The sequence below is a fragment of the Megalobrama amblycephala genome, linkage group LG3, assembly GCF_018812025.1.
Source record: "Megalobrama amblycephala isolate DHTTF-2021 linkage group LG3, ASM1881202v1, whole genome shotgun sequence".
Lineage (NCBI taxonomy): Eukaryota > Metazoa > Chordata > Actinopteri > Cypriniformes > Xenocyprididae > Megalobrama > Megalobrama amblycephala.
In genome coordinates, this window is record NC_063046.1 from 30544976 (window position 1) to 30561760 (window position 16785).

At 35.5% G+C, this 16785-nt stretch overlaps 2 protein-coding genes across 2 annotated transcripts; one reads left to right on the forward strand and one right to left on the reverse strand.

Moving 5' to 3' along the window:
• The first annotated feature begins 822 nt into the window (after positions 1 to 822).
• On the forward strand, positions 823 to 5615 carry gnrhr2 (gonadotropin releasing hormone receptor 2). The gene is made up of 3 exons (XM_048185057.1): positions 823 to 1613; positions 4658 to 4862; positions 5014 to 5615. Exons 1-3 carry the CDS (start codon positions 1080 to 1082, stop codon positions 5511 to 5513), a joined length of 1239 nt encoding a protein of 412 aa, XP_048041014.1. The 5' UTR covers positions 823 to 1079; the 3' UTR covers positions 5514 to 5615.
• An 815-nt stretch (positions 5616 to 6430) lies between these two features.
• Positions 6431 to 15517, reverse strand: wdr93 (WD repeat domain 93). Its single transcript, XM_048185056.1, is given in 16 exon segments — positions 6431 to 7294; positions 8294 to 8483; positions 9505 to 9661; positions 10331 to 10391; positions 10476 to 10683; positions 10837 to 10968; positions 11083 to 11160; positions 11269 to 11339; positions 13061 to 13250; positions 13337 to 13421; positions 13663 to 13815; positions 13817 to 13927; positions 14018 to 14082; positions 14170 to 14371; positions 14485 to 14757; positions 15366 to 15517. Coding segments are annotated over 15 exon segments (2055 nt in total). The 5' UTR covers positions 14746 to 14757; positions 15366 to 15517; the 3' UTR covers positions 6431 to 7203.
• Between the last annotated feature and the right edge of the window lie 1268 nt (positions 15518 to 16785).

Here is a 16785-nt window from a genome sequence, read left to right on the forward strand (position 1 = left end):
GCTTAGCGTTTGTCCTGCTGTGGGACACATTGACCTTCCTGACAACACTCTTTCACATCACATGTGTCTCTATTGCCTCAGAGCATGATATTACTAAGCACATCACAAACCAAAAACAAAATCACACACACACACACACGCTTGTTTCACTATATTAGTGAGGACAGTGCATAGACTTTCATTGTTTTTATATCAAGTTAAAGATATTTTCTATCGCCAAACCCAACCCATACCCAAACATAACCCTCACAGAAACTTAGATTTACATAAAACTAGATTTAAATAAAAACGTTTTGGATGATTTATATGCCTCTTTATCTAGGGAGGACCAGTAAAGCACATTTGGCCCTCACAAGTATAGCCAAACCTGTACACACACACACACACACACACACACACACACACACACACACACACACACACACTTTATGATAAAAGTGACTAAAAGTAGCCTAACCTTCACGTTTTGTTTTAAAGAAGCATCAAACTAGCAAAACAGCTCATCTTAATCTCTATCACTCTTTTCTTGCACAGTTTATAGACCTTTAAATGACACAGGGGTGAATTCAGGTTGATTCGGACACTTTTTCCCAGTCAATGACAAAAAAGTGTCCTAATCAACCTGAATTCACCCTACGCTTTTATCTTACTTCAGTCCCTTCTTTAAAATGCATTAGCAAATTAACCTTAAGCTTTCATTAAACACGAGAGTAGGGGTCCTTTGATCACATTTGGCTATATCTTCATTAACCACGCCCCCGGTGATGATGCTATTCACTTGGACACTTACAACTGATGGTCAGCACATTCAAATGACCACAGATCTCTGGGGTCACCAACGAGCCATCACCACCTAAACAAGGGGAGAACATTAAGATAATTATTTATTTACGTTACTTGTAGCCTAATTGAAAATTTTAGAAAAATAAATTGAGTTTATGAACTGTCATTCAACTGTCAAGTAGGCATATAGTTTCTGGAATGACCCTTTTGGGATTCTTTTCCCGCTTCCACGTGTTTATCAGGTCTGTACATTGCTTTAACTACTGATCTGGCCATTAAAGCACAAAAGAAGCAGCATGAACTCAACTCATCACATCGAGGACCTTTTTCAGAGGAATTCCACCTGTAAGTATGAAGTCAAAAACTTTAACTCGAGCAGCACTGAAGATGTTCCTCATCCTCCTCATCTTCCGCGCTTCACCACTGCGGCTCAGGTCCGAGTGACGCTCACCCTGATCCTGTGCGCGTTGTCCGCCTGCTGCAATCTCGCCGTGCTTTACTCAGCCAACCACAACCACAGAAAACGGTCCCACATTCGGTTGATCATCACTAATCTGGCTGTGGCGGATTTACTGGTGACGATCATCGTCATGCCGCTGGACGCGGTGTGGAATATAACTGTGCAGTGGCTCGCGGGGGATCTCGCGTGCCGGACGCTGATGTTCCTCAAACTCGTGGCCATGTACTCGTGCGCTTTCGTGACCGTGGTGATTAGTCTGGACCGACAGGCTGCCATTCTCAGTCCTCTGTCCATCAACAAAGCGAGGAGGAGAAATAAAGTTCTGCTGAGTGTAGCATGGACCATGAGTGTCGTGCTATCCATACCACAGGTAAGTGAGGTGTACGGGGAGAGAAATTTTGAGGTATGTATCGTTCCCAAGATGACCCAGAGTTTGTTTTTGTTTTTCTTGGAAAAAAATAATCTAAAAAATAAATATATATCAAATTATATACATATTATATATATATATATATATATATATATATATATATATATATATATATATATATATATAAAACCTAAATAGGCTGGCTGAGTTAAATCATGTGAATTCATATTGTTACTACACTGTGTGGAGAATTATTAGGCAATTTGATTTTCTGATCATATTTTTTTTCCAAGTACATTTTACCAATTCCAATCCACATCAATCTTAATAACTACTATTAATATTGTTTTTAATCATTTATAAGTGATATATAATTGTTCATGACGGCTGGAAATGAAAAATGCCTTATATTCAGGTGTGCAGGTTTTCTTTTACAGGCAAAATGAGCCAAAAAAGAGATTTAACTCAGACTGAAAAGTCAAAAATTATTAAATACTCATGAGAAGGATGCAATAATGCAATACTAGAAATTGCAAAGTTAAAGCATGACCAATGGACAGCAAAATGCTCATTGGGTCAGCGGGGTCATACAAAAACAGGTGGAAAAGAAAAGACACACGTTAACTGCAAAAGAATTAAGAATTAAGGTGAAGAATTAAGTGTGAAACCATCAGGAACCCTTTAGTCTCCAGCGCCACCATTTTCCAGAACTGCAACCTACCTGGAGTCTCCAGAAGTGCAAGGTGTCAGGATCTCAGAGACTTAGATTAGCTAAAGAATCCTAAAAAATGACCCGCTCTTAATAAGAATCACAAGATGAAGATAGACAGCTTGAGAGTGACTCCTGAAGGACCAGCACCACATCCTCTTGTACCACTGTTTGAAGAATTTATCTTCCAAAATCTGGCAGTAAGTTTTGGAAGATCATTTTTATCTCTGCAAGATGGACATTTCAGGATAAGAGATGGACTAAAAGTGAACTCTCACACCTTACTGCCAGATTCTGGAAGATAAATTCTTCAAACAGTGGTACAAGAGGATGTGGTGCTGGTCCTTCAGGAGTCACTCTCAAGCTGTCTGTCTATAAGGCCTATAAAAACCCGTCTTCATGTATTTTATAACACTTCAGCTTGTGATTCTTATTAAGAGCGGGTCATTTTTTAGGATTCTTTAGCTAACCTAACCTGAGATCCTGACACCTTGCACTTCTGGAGACTCCAGGTAGGTTGAAGTTCTGGAAAATGGTGGCGCTGGAGACTAAAGGGTTCCTGATGGTTTCACACTTAATTCTTCACCTTAATTCTTAATTATTTTGCAGTTAAAATGTGTCTTTTCTTCTCCAGCTGTTTTTGTATGACCCCGCTGACCCAATGAGCATTTTGCTGTCCATTGGTCATGCTTTAACTTTGCAATTTCTAGTATTGCATTAGTATTGCATTCTTCTCATGAGTATTTAAAAGAGTTAAGAGTTTTTTGGCTCATTTTTCCTGTAAAAGAAAACCTGCCTAATAATTCTACACACCTGAATATAAGGCATTTTTCATTTCCAGCCTTCATGAACAATTATATATCACTTATAAATGATTAAAAACAATATTAATAGTAGTTATTAAGATTGATGTGGATTGGAATTGGTAAAATGTGCTTGGAAAATCAAATTGCCTAATAATTCTGCTCACAGTGTACTATGGCATATCTTCAATTAAAAATGTATGCAATTAAATATGTAGACTATGTTCATACAGATCATAGAATAAATTTACCTTTCAAATAAATCTCATTTACTGGGATTCTGCTTTGTCTGTCGTTTATTGAATTAATCAACTACATTGTTAAACACAGTTTAAAAGGAATGGAATTGTTGAATTAGTATTTTACATTAACAACTCTTTAATGACAATATTATATAGGGCTATATAATAGGAATGATATCAAAGTCACTTATACATTCTGTAAAGTTTAACCTGGGGATTCTTGCCCTATAGGTAGAGGGACATCTTGCCTCTTTGAATAATTTTACATTTTGTGCTATAAGCAGATGTTTCTATGTATTTTCCTTAATGACACATTGACTGATGCACCTTTATCTTGCACATACTTAATTTATATCTAAATATGCACAATTTAAAAGTAATTGCACCTCTATCTTACCATGTATGAAAGTGATGTTTTGGATATTCATTATTTTTTTCTACATATTAAAGTCATAATGTCTTTCCCTGCTAAAAGAACTGCCTAACCTGCTTTGCTGGTCTGAGCTGGTTTAAGCCGGCCCGAGAAGCCCAAATAGTTGAAAAGCTAGTTTAAGCTGTTCAATTAACTGTCGTCTCACAGTATAGTGCAAGATGTCTCAATGAGAAACAGCTATTTATTGATACTGACTTGAGATGCTCTTTTTGACATATGAAATGCCATCTAAAGTAAAACAAACATGTCCTGACTTGACATTTATTTAAAAAAAAAACCCAACTTATTAAATCTAGATTCATAAAAACCTTAATATATTCCATTGTATGCATGTTTTTTGTTTATCAGCTATTATGTAATTTGTTTATAAATATATTTATAGACTTTTTTTTAAATTAAAATTTAAATATATAACCTACAATATACTACCATTTATAAGTTTGCACAACTGTTTACACCATTGATAATAATAAGAAATGTTTCTTGAGCATCAAATCAGCATATTAGAATGATTTCTGAAGGATCATGTGACACTGAAAACTGCAGTAATGATGCTGAAAATTCAGCTTTGTCATCACAGGAAGAAATTACATTTTAACATATATCCAAAAAGAAAAGTTATTTCAAATTGTAATAATATTAGCATGAGACTTCTTTCCAAAAAAAATAATAAAAAAATTTAAAAATCATACCGATCATACATATAGTGTGTGTATATATATATATATATATATATATATATATATATATATATATATATATATTAAACTACTCACATATTTCAAAACTAAAGGAAAAATAACCTGTAGTAACCTGTAACCTTGCAACAGAATATCTGTAATATCTTCTTTTTCCAGGTGTTTATTTTCCATGTTGTGGTGATCGATTCCCCCAAGCGGTTTATCCAGTGTACGACCTACGGCAGCTTTAGCTCACGCTGGCACGAGACACTTTACAACATGCTTACCTTCACCTTCCTCTTCCTCTTCCCACTCTTCATCATGATCTCCTGTTACACCAGGATACTGTTTGAGATCTCCAGGAAAATGACCGAAGACAGCTGTAAGTTCTTTTTTTTTTCTTTAAAAAAGAAAGATACCTTATTGAATCAAGAGTAGTGCGTCTTGATCAGTTTGCATGTGACATTACCCTGAGGTGTTTTTGCTCTAACTGTCAGGCGTCTTGCTTTTGTTGTGATCTTTGTCACATCCAGTGCTGTCTAACAAAGTGCAGCTGCGCAGGTCAAAAAACAACATCCCTAAGGCACGCATGCGCACGCTGAAGATGACTGTGGTCATCGTCCTGTCATTCATGGTTTGTTGGACACCCTACTACATGCTTGGCCTGTGGTACTGGTTCTGTCCCGCTGGCCTGGTGGAAACAGTGTCCCAGTCCCTCTCACACATCCTTTTTATCTTTGGCCTATTAAATGCTTGTTTGGACCCCATCATCTACGGTCTCTTCACCATTCCACTGTGCAGAGGCATGAGGCGCCGACAGCGTGAACATAACGTTGTAGCTTTTGAGCTGGAGAACACTAATAACTCTTTGATGACTTCCATCAGAACTTCCACCTCCTCTCTCACTTTAAAGAGGCTGACAGTTCAGCAGACTTCTAGAGAAAAGCTAGAATGGGACGGAGAGTATGTGCACAGGATTGGAGATGATGGGCCAAAGAATGGTGTGGCTTTTACAAGTTATTCCACTGTATAGACTAAAGGCCAAAACACGAGTTGTCTATATGTATGATAGCTTTGCATTTAATTACCATTAAAGCCATTGTGGGCAAGTGTAATATAATTACAATGATTTAATAACGTGTTATTTACTGTAATTAATATATTAATACTGGCTAATGAGGTAACGCTTTTGCACGCTGAGCCTTCAGATACCCAGACAATGAGAGTCTGGGCAATGAATTTCATTATATGGACAAAATCAGTAAGATTCTTTTCAGTAATAATTTTATTCAGCAAGGATACATTAAATTGATCAAAAGTGACAACAGAAACTTTTACATTGTTTCAGGTACCAGTGTATCAGGGTTTCTACAGACATACTAAGCAATACAACTGTTTTCAACTTTGATAATCAAAAGAAATGTTTCTTGAGCAGCAAATCAGCATATTAGAATGATTTCTGAAGGATCATGTGACACTGAAGACTGGAGTAATGATGCTGAAAATTCAGCTTTGCATCACAGGAATAAATTACATTTTAAAATATATATATAAAATAGAAAACAGTTATTTTAAATTGGAAAAATATTTTATAATATTTCTGTTTTTATTGTAATTATGATCAAAGCTGCAAAATGAGCAGAGATCTTTTTTATGTGCACAGTGATTTAAAATTGTAACTATAAGGGTTGATATTGAGTATTCAGTGTTTTGTCTTGTGGTCTAAATGTTGAAATCACAATAAAATGAATTTGGAATCAATGGCTTGAGGGGTTTGGCACAGATCATTAAATTAATATAACTCAATGTGGATATGGGTTGTGACTCAGATCATGTTAAGTTCCATTAACTCACAAAAACCTTGTTATAAGCCTCTCAACTGCCCATGGCCGGTCCAATTAAAGAAGTAAAAATGTGACTAAAAAATCTGAATAAACAAAATCACATGAATAACTTTGAATGGCAGAGTTTTTTAATAAGCCCGAGGAATAAAATAACTAGCTACATCGATTAATATTGCAGCTCAAGTTCAATTAAGTTGATGTTCAGTACAAACGACACTAATAATGAAAAGATCTGCTTCCCGGAAAAGACTTAAGTGGAGCAAAGCTGAAAGCCAGTGCCTATGGCCTGTCATATGAAATGAAAAAGAACAATACAACCAGGAAATGGTGCTGACATTCAGTATAATAATGTGTGGGAGATATCATTAGCTGTGATGCTATGTACATTTTCTTCAGAACAGGCCATGGATTGTGCAGAACAGTCAGTTTGCTATGGTCTCTGAATTTGTGCACTGCCCAGCCAACAAATATACTGAATTTTGTTTACTTGACCTTTTGTTAAGTAGATAACAAATAATTGCATTTGAGCTGTAAATCAAGTCAGAATAAACAATCAAATGTACAGATTGCTCATGCATATATAAACACATATATTAAGGCATGTGCAGATATAACACATTTAAGCAAAAACTGACGTGTACCCTCCTCACAACCCCGACCTGAAATGAACTTTCATTATATAATTTTTTAACTTTACAGAATTAGATGTAAAAAAAAAAAAAGATGACATAAAAGGTTAAAATATACTGTTTTCTCTAGCTGATGGGATCAACATCACCAAAGATGAATGAATGCATGCATGTTTTTGATCCACATAAATATAAAGAAAGAAAGAAAATGCTCTCTTTGTCTGTCAGCATGTTGTGTCTGGTTCTCTTCTTATTGTGTGAAGTTTAATTTAATAGCATGCTTCGGTAACTGCTCCCACTGGAAAGGTAAATTTCTGTTCCTCTCTTTCCAAGAGTCAGCTCTACACACAAAAAAACATTGCACATATAAAGTATACTCTGTGTTTTAAGTTAGAGGCCAAATCACCGTTAAAATCGGCATGAAATGGAAGTTGCGATTGTATTGTCTTCCCTATTATAATGAATATCTGAGTGAAACAGCTTCTTGAATGACAAAAAAAATGAAGTGCGGGACTTGATGTTGTCCATCAGGAACTGATTGGATTGTTGTTGTTTGCTATTGCTGTGATGTCATGTCCTTGCGCAGATAAACATAAGAGATTTTGTTGCAAGAAGGAGGGGAAGTTATTTTGAATAGGGATTACGAGATCACATGTTTTTTTGTTTTTTTGTTTTTTTAAATTATGTTGAGCACAGATAAATAATTTATAATAAACACTGAAATATTCCATTAAAAAAAACAAAACAATAATTGTCCATTTGATTTCATGGTGACTTTAAAGCCCATTCACACTAAGAATGATTGCTAGAACAACAACTATGAACATCAAGTTTAACAAAATGTTTTTCTAACTCTAAAGGAATAGCAGAGTCCACACCACAACTGTGACAATAACAACACAGAGGTTCTATATTGTTGGAATCGTTTTTTTTAACTGATGAATGATAAAAACAGCCCAAATCTTTCCTATTTTAAAGCACATGCTGCAAATATGACCATAAGCGAAAGCACGCTTTAAAAAAGCACAACATTACCATCCACTGGTGTGGAAGCTAATATAGTTATCATTATAATTCTTGCTTTTGGTGTGAACAGGCCTTTATGCATCATAAATATTTGCATGATCTGTTACAATACCATAGCAGTAATTTTATAGAATAATTTTTACATTTGATGAATAGGTTGCAGTGCAGTCTCACATAGGGTCTCATTCACTAATTGCGTACGAGTGCTCTTACTTTCATGTGGTGAAAAGGTTCTCAGAGAAAATTTCTTTCAGTTGTGTACACACATAAAATTGTTTTTAGTTCAATCATTTAATACTGAACAGTTCACAAACCTTTCCTGGAAATAAAAGTTGCAGGCCTCCTCCAAACCTGAAAGTGTGGCTCTGGTCTCTTTTTCAGCTACAGCAGGCCTTTTGACACGGTACAGATCCATCAATGAACATTCTGAAAAGCTGAAGATGAAGAGGGAGCTCTCATCCTCTCCGCTATCAGTCACCTTTGCTAAAGGTGTTTTTCTGTTACCTATAACACAAATCATGTGCATCACCACACAATGCTTCTGTAGCTGACACTCAAAAACAATATGTGCCACCTTAGACGCATTTCATCACAACTTGAACAACATAAGACGTCATTCACACAGAACATGTTTTTGTGTTGAAGAACATGAGATGCAGGGCAATGGAATAAAAAAAAAAAATCAAGGTCTAGAGACATAGGTTTTTTTTAATATAACGGATAATCCATGGCTTTCTATGCATTAAACAGTTTTAATGCATGACGTGGAGGGAAATAACTACGGAAGAGGATTAGGGCCAAGCAATAATAAAAAAATAAAACCATCTCGAGATTAAAGTTGTTAAATTTCGAGAAAAAAGTCGAAATAAAATGTTGAGAATAAACTCGTTAAATACGAGAAAAAACTCGTTAAATTTCAAGAAAAAAGTCGAGATAAAATGTTGAGAATAAACTCATTAAATTATGAGAAAAAAGTCGTTAAATTACAAGAACAAATTCTCATAATTTAACAAATTTTTTCTGGTAATTTAACGACTTTTCTCAAATTTTAACGAATTTGTTCTTGTAATTTAACGAATTTGTTCTCGTAATTTAACGACTTTTTTCTCATAATATAATGAGTTTATTCTCAACATTTTATTTAGACTTTTTTCTCGAAATTTAACAAGTTTTTTCTCGAAATTTAACAACTTTAATCTCGAGATGGTTTTATTTTTTTATTATTGCTTGGCCCTAATCCTCTTCCGTAAATAACCACCCAACGCAAAGAGAGATTTTTCAAAGAGACTTGATTTTTGACTTGACTTGAGGGTCAAGTTCTTTTAACTTGACCCTTTGCGTTTTTAGAATGCTGCGTCATGCGTGAGACACTGCAAAAGACACGAGACGCAAGCACAACATGTTCGTCAAGTGCATATTTACATAGACAAACAAAGGAAAAGCAGTGCAGTAGAATGTTGGAAAAAGTGTCAATTAAATAATAGCATAAAAGCATAATAGAATGAAAAACAACAAACCAGTTTACCTGTAATATACAGATTTTGTTGGATTGGCTCGAGCACATACACAGGTTCCCTGAGTGAGCTGAGCACATGAGTGTGAGGCAGATTTAAGATGAACATTGGTGCTCCATCCTCCATTTCCCATATAGATACTTGCCCATTTCTCTGCATCAACAAAATCTGTAAACAACTTCAGGAATTACCATACAGTCACAAAATCTAGTCTATCTAATCTATTTTATACAGAATCTAAAGGGTGTTTTCACACTTGAGTCCTCTTTAAAAGAACCAAACTCAGACCCCTTTAAAGAGGTGACCAAGAGGTGAACCAAGTGAAAAAGGACCCGGTTCTCTTTACATTCACACTGTCCCTGAAAGAGGACTCAGATCCTTTTTTGGTTCACTTAAATAGGAATGTGGTCTCAGACCTCTTTGTGTTCATACTGTTGCATTTTGGATCAAGTCCATTTCAGTGTTTGATGGCCTTCAAAATTTGATCCCATTCACTTACATAGTATGTGCCTCACTAACCAAGAGATTTGTTTGTAAAGATTATTATTATTATTAATTATTATTTTGTAAAACGACATTGCTACATATGCTCTTGAATGAGCTTAAGTTGTTTATCTTTTGCACCAAAATATACATTTTGTTGCGATATCACATCCATATTCTTGTACTGAAAGGCCCCTGAAAAGGACCAAGTGTGAAAACGCCCTAACGTGTGTCGATCACGTTATGGTGTGGACTTCCCTAAACTCATAAAATTATAGCGATTATTAAAACTGTACAGTTATCATTATCGTCCTTGCTGTGAATGAGCTGTAACACAGAATTATGCTTCTATACCAGACACTTCAGGAAGGGCACAGGTACAGCAACAGAGACAGAACAGCTTGGGTCTGCGGGTCTGATGGGAGACAGTCATTGTATTTATTTATACACCATGTTCAGTATTTCTAAATCCTTTATAATAACTGTGGGTGTTTAGTACCTCTCGATAAGTGGAACAGTGCACGTGTCTTCTCCTCTGCTCGCAGTCACACTGTAGCACTCCCCACTTCTGCAGGTGAGCACTAACTGGAGTGTGGGTAAAAAGGAACCCTGAAGAAGAGGAGTGACCGGTAGTTGACTCTGCAAAAGGAGCTTCATCCTGCAAATGGCACTGTCTCCTGGGATCACAATATTGGCATATGGACACCCTGCACCACCAGAAACAATCAGGGTTTTCAAGATTCTTTCTTTTAGTATGATATCAGTATGGTATTACGCTATTGTATCATTTAATCATTGGGAACCACACAATATCTATCATAAACAATATCTGAAATGACTACACACTGAAGGAAACTTACCAAACCGTCTGTCCCATATAGTAACCAGCTGGCCATCAAGCCCTAGAACAATGAACCGTGTGCAGGCACTGACAGCAGAGCAAATGATTTCCTGAGAATTGGGCCACAAAACATCCGGTCTGGGTTCACTGTCTGATTCAGGAACAGATTCAAATATAATTTATAAACATGAACAAATTTGTCCATGTAATGTTATGAATATACTGTATTTTGCATTATAAATGTAAGAGTTAGTGGCTGGAGTACCTTTCTCTTTCTTCAACAGAAGATACTGCAAGAGATTATGACTGCCATTCCACCACAGGCACATGGCAATGGGAATATCTTCAAAGATAATCCGAAGAAATATCATAAATGCACATTCTGAGAGAAGGCGTATATTTATCACTGAAAAACTTGCATGTAAAATAATCTCTTGAGTTCATGGCTCACCTTTAGCTGCCTTAATTTCCCCAGGGATTGAATAAAACCCCTCATGCAGTAAGAAGTGACAAGTGCAGTTGCTGTAATAAAAAAAGGTCTGACACACTGTAACAAATTTACACCACACCAAATCATTTCACATGTGCTCAGTACTGTTGTTCCCTATATGCATCTTTTTACTTTAATCCCTTGTTTTACTTAAATCGTGGCCACATATTAATCAACTTAAAATGAGTGAATGAATTAGTACAACATGGCCATGATATACCTAAAACAAGGAAATAAATTAATCAAACATGTCCATGATTTAACTAAAACAAAGGAATGAATTAATAAAATGTGGCCACAAATTAATAAATTGTGGGAACGAATTCTTAATTTGTGGCCGCAATATCTATTTTTTTATTTTGCATGTCATGTGTGAGTGCAGAAATAAGGAATTTATCTTTAGATTTATTTTTGACAAACGTTTAGTGTATAACTCTCACTGTATGGAAAATTCTTAGCTTATGTTAACTAATGAATTGCGCCAGAACAAGATTTGTATGATTCAATGGATTGTTTGTAACATCAGGCTTATCTTATTAATATTTATGAGGCCATACTGACTTTGAAATATAACCTTTTTGGACTCTACTTAATTAATATTCATGAGACAAATCAGATTAAGCTTGAGTTGCAGGGCCATGCAGATGTGCCACACTATACATACTTTTTTACATAAATGCAAGCTAAATATGCTCACATTTATGCATTTATGAAAGAAAACGTTCTTTTAACTCAATTCAAGTACACATTTTTTTTAATATACAATTTAAATACGAATAACTTACAAACTCCATAGACCTTTAATTTTGAACAACACCTCTATAAACCTAGCAAATTTCTTGAGTAAAATATTTTGGTTGAAAGTGTGTTTGTGTATCTTTATATATATATATATATATATATATATATATATATATATATATATATATATATATATATATGATACACAAGTACAGTACAAATACAGTACTGTGCAAAAATGAAAGAAGACCTAGAGGTCACACTAAATACTGATTTTTGCTTAAAGAAACCATTTTGGTTTTTACATTTTGTGTACATATTTCCTGTATTTTCTGTTTGTATTGCAATAAACACCAAAACATTTATATGGATGGGCATTAAAACATTGCTAAAACAACAAAGCTGGTGGTGGCCACTCTACCACTCTTAGCAACATAAACTGAATTGAAGCTTACTGTATTACGTAGAACTTTAAGAGTATTGTGATATAGAGATCGATTGAGCGAGTTTATTACCTGCATTCAGATTTAGCATTTTCCTTCAGGTCATAATAAAAAATCTGTTTAAATGTCCGATGTCTTATCCTATCCTTTTAACAGTTAAGGGGTTTTCCCGTGACTGACAGCACTAGTCAAAGCATTTGTCAGTTGCATCTTGTTCCGTGTTCACAACAATTCAGTCTTTTCAGAGTAAAAGTCTTCGCTACTGACTGACACACTCATAAAGACAGTCTTTGCTGCCATCTAATGGCATAATAATGTAACGTCTGTTGCTGTTCATGGTCAGGGACTATTTTTCCGGCAGAAGGAATGTTTTTAGTGAAAGTTTACTTCATGAAAGTTGCATTGATACATATTTCTGGCTTTAATATTTGTATTTTGTGGTAACGGTTTTATAAAAGCAATAAGGTACTCGAGGCTAGTGCTGTATTGTGAATAAGTCATGGCTGAAGGTGTTGGATACAGCACATGTATGCACAATATGCTTACACACATATATATATCAAGACTACCTGGGACCTTCTGCTTTCTGCTGTGATGGTCTCATAGAGCTGGAGCTGAGGTACTTCACGAACATTTTCTTAAATGCCACATTCTGGTTTTCCCATTGATGACTACTAATGAGGTGATTTTGGCCTGAGCCTATTATAGTGCCTTCCTCTGTCTTCTGCAGGACCTCAGATGGACTTTTCAGAGAGGATCCTTAAAGACATGAACACTTCAGTGAAAGAAATACATAACACACTTCTAAAAGAAACATATTTGCTGCAATGCTTTAAACTGGATACCTGCAGGGATTTCTGGAGGTTTGATCTTCATGAGTAAAACTATTGGAGACAATTTGGCTTCTGTGGCCCATTGGGATTGTGTAGCCTACAGAAGAGACAGGACAGAATATGACGTCTCATTGCAGCAAATTAGCAAACATTGCCAGAAAAAAGCAAACTTACACAAAGTACAAACAAACAATATATTTTATCCTGAAATAAACAGATAACAGTTGTGCCTCCAAGAAAATTATGTGCATTTCGAATTGATATCAGTTTTAAAATGTAAACAGTAAATAAGAATAGATGGTTTTCCAAGTAACTTTCCAATGTAACATAACAGTTACCCGTTTTGTTTCCAGCTCTTTGAACCACACATCTTGTGGGAAGCGATAGACCTCCAACCAAACAGAACCACTGGCTTCAGTGACATTGACAATATATAACAACAGCATTAATAAATCAGTGCTTTCACAACTAACTGTAATTTTATTTTTATATTATAAAAACCCATATTTCAATACAAAATTTACACATCATGACTGCAGCTCCAAAGTCCCCTCTTCTAGACACTTCAAATTTTGCACAGATGTTTCTTTGGTTTATATCTTCCTGTGAGAAATATAACACAACGCAATTATTTTAAAGCCATTTAAAACCAACAGACATAAAAACATAAAAATAACACTATTATGAACTCACAGTTTCATTGATGATTTTTATTAAATAAATATTCTCCATGTGATGCACAAAAAGCCGTGCAATACCTTATGAGACAGAGAATAATAATGTATAAATAAATACAAAAAATATAAATTGGAGAGATTTGAATGTAAACTGTCTCAGGAAATTACCCATGTCATCCACTGTGCATAACAGGTGTGTGACGTCCCCCAGAGAGGCACAAGAGATGCTGGTAAGCTCCACTCTTTCATTCTGCCAAGTTTTTACACAGGTGAGAGTGGATGTACTGATGACTGACAGACCATGAGCATGACCCACAAACATGTAAAGTCCATCCTCAGAGCACACAATACAATTAGTTCTGGCTGGAAGCTAAGAACCAAAAAACAAAAAAGTGTAAAATGAGCATTTTGGACAAATGCACCCAAAGCACAGGAATATGATGGGGCTTTATGATTGTATTGTACATTTGGTGTACAACATACCTTCATTTCTTTAGTAGCATTCAGCACAGGAATTTGTCTTGGTGCTTGTGCATTCTTCTCAGTCTTCTCCTGCTTTGATATAACTTCCCATGCACTGTCAACAAGGTTATTTAACAGCTTATCGATCGTTCTCGCAGGCTCCGGAAGATTATTATCAGGCTGATGCAGATCTGTGAAATAAGTCACATCATGATCATCTTCACAGCTGCTGTAGTCTGAAGGCTCTGGGATCACTAAACCTGGTGTGACATTCACAGCCATGTTGTGTTATTTCTGGAAGGGGAAAAAAAGAATTTTGAACTGAATTTCCCATTTGTCAAATCACACTTATACACATACTTAAAAAAGTGTCAGTTATATAAAATGGACCTGAGAAAAACATCCAAACAGTAACAGTAATATCTTCAGAAATAAAATGATAAAGTACTATGTTGTTATTTTACATGGCGCTACTGTAATATTATGTTTTTTGGCCATGTAACATAATAATACCATGGTATTTTGGATTTACAGGTGTACCAAGTAAACAACAATGGCGAATAAATGCGATAATCAAACTGTACCATGGTACCATATCAAACATAGCATGGCACCTCCATAATAGTGTAGGCTATATTACTAACGTTACTGCAAGAGTAAATTACCAGGACAACAATTCGTTTTAGCAGCAAGTGAATTTTATAGTTGTTTGCTAGTTTGCTATTTCACAGTGTTGGTCGGACCTCTTGACCTCCATAAAATTGGCTATAAAACGTATGAAATCTGTTGATTTGGGTGGTCAACAAGATATTTTATTTTTGTGAATACTTAATATATAATCTGACTGTAACACAACAGTGATCTGAATGAATAATAATATCATTATTAACACAAACGCTCACCGCTGACGCGCTTGTGGAGTTCTTCCGGATTGTTAGGTTGTCATGACTACAGTACACTCTGTGGTTGCTTTGCGTGGGGTGGGGCGCTGTTGAATGCTTGAATCTGATTGGTTGGCGAACGTTCTAAGGTGTGTTATTTTCACCAAAGAATATACACTAACAAGAAGCGACACTCAATAGAAAGTTCCATTGGAACACCGGCGCCCAGCAGCAGCTCTGCGTTTCCGCCATTTTGTGGTGAAAGCGAGGTTTGGTTTCTATGGCAACATCAGCTGCTTTGTTAAAACAAAACATACATTAAAGCTAAAATCCAACCTGAATGATGACAACACAGAATAAAATACTATCACTAGTGAACAGTTTATTTTACACACTTTGTGTTTAAGTCTTCCACTTTTTTCACAAAACCTTTGCTCTTTAGAAACCCAGTAAGTTTGGGTTAAAATTCTTTAAAAGATCTAGTATTAGCATTCTAAACACTGAATTAATACCAACACATGAAATTAAATTAAGGACATGCATCAGAAAAATTGGGAATGTTGGACAATAAATATATGAATTATATAACAGCTTGATTTTGCAGTGTTGATAATGTCCGTTAAAGCAAAAGTGTCCAAAAGTGGGAATTATGGGATAACGGACACAGCAATGCATCATGTATTATAAGATCATTATGTTTGCAGCGTGATCCATTAAAACATACAATATATTTCAATTCAGACCTAGTGGAGTAATACTATTATTATTCCACTAGGTCTGATCTGTATTGTTCATTGCAAACATGATGATCTTAAATGTATTAATTATTAATTTACTCTTAATAAATGTGTAAAGTTGCATAAAATGGAAGTACTCAAAGTAGACTAACTACGGTACCTCAGATGGATGAAGGTTGGATTCAACAGCTGGTAAAATAAAACATATAAGACAATACAAAATTTACTGTACGAGCCAAACAATTTACTGGTGACTTAATTTAAAAAACTGTTCTATTGCGCTTCTGATTTGGCAGTGAAATTCGCCGATTTTGGGTTCGTAAGATGTAAAGGATTCTATGGTCCAGTTAGTATTTTCACCCCATCATGGCGGCCGCGCTACCGGAGCATCTAGTGGCTGTTACCCAAAAACTATCAAAGTGTCGCCTCTTGGGTTCTAAGCCTTTGTTTTCAGGGAAACGCACAGCTAAAGTAGTTCCAGGCAGATATTGACCGCATTGCATGTCGATATCACTTCGCCAAACGTTATTTCAGTTATTTCAAAGGTCCTTACAGCCTACTATAACAGCAAAAGAAACAAAACCCACGACTCTGACCAAGCAAATAAATATAGTAAACAATACCTACAGCACCATGAAATCTGCCCCAATACATTCATGTTAATAAACAATTATATTCTAATACTATTATTATTATTATTAGTG

Coding starts and splice junctions, on each gene's coding strand:
- gnrhr2 (XM_048185057.1), top strand. CDS start 1,080: ATGAACTCAACTCATCACATCGAGGACCTTTTTCAGAGGAATTCCACC. Junction 1,614..4,657: donor TCGTGCTATCCATACCACAG/GTAAGTGAGGTG, acceptor TTCTTTTTCCAG/GTGTTTATTTTCCATGTTGT. Junction 4,863..5,013: donor GAAAATGACCGAAGACAGCT/GTAAGTTCTTTT, acceptor TGTCACATCCAG/TGCTGTCTAACAAAGTGCAG.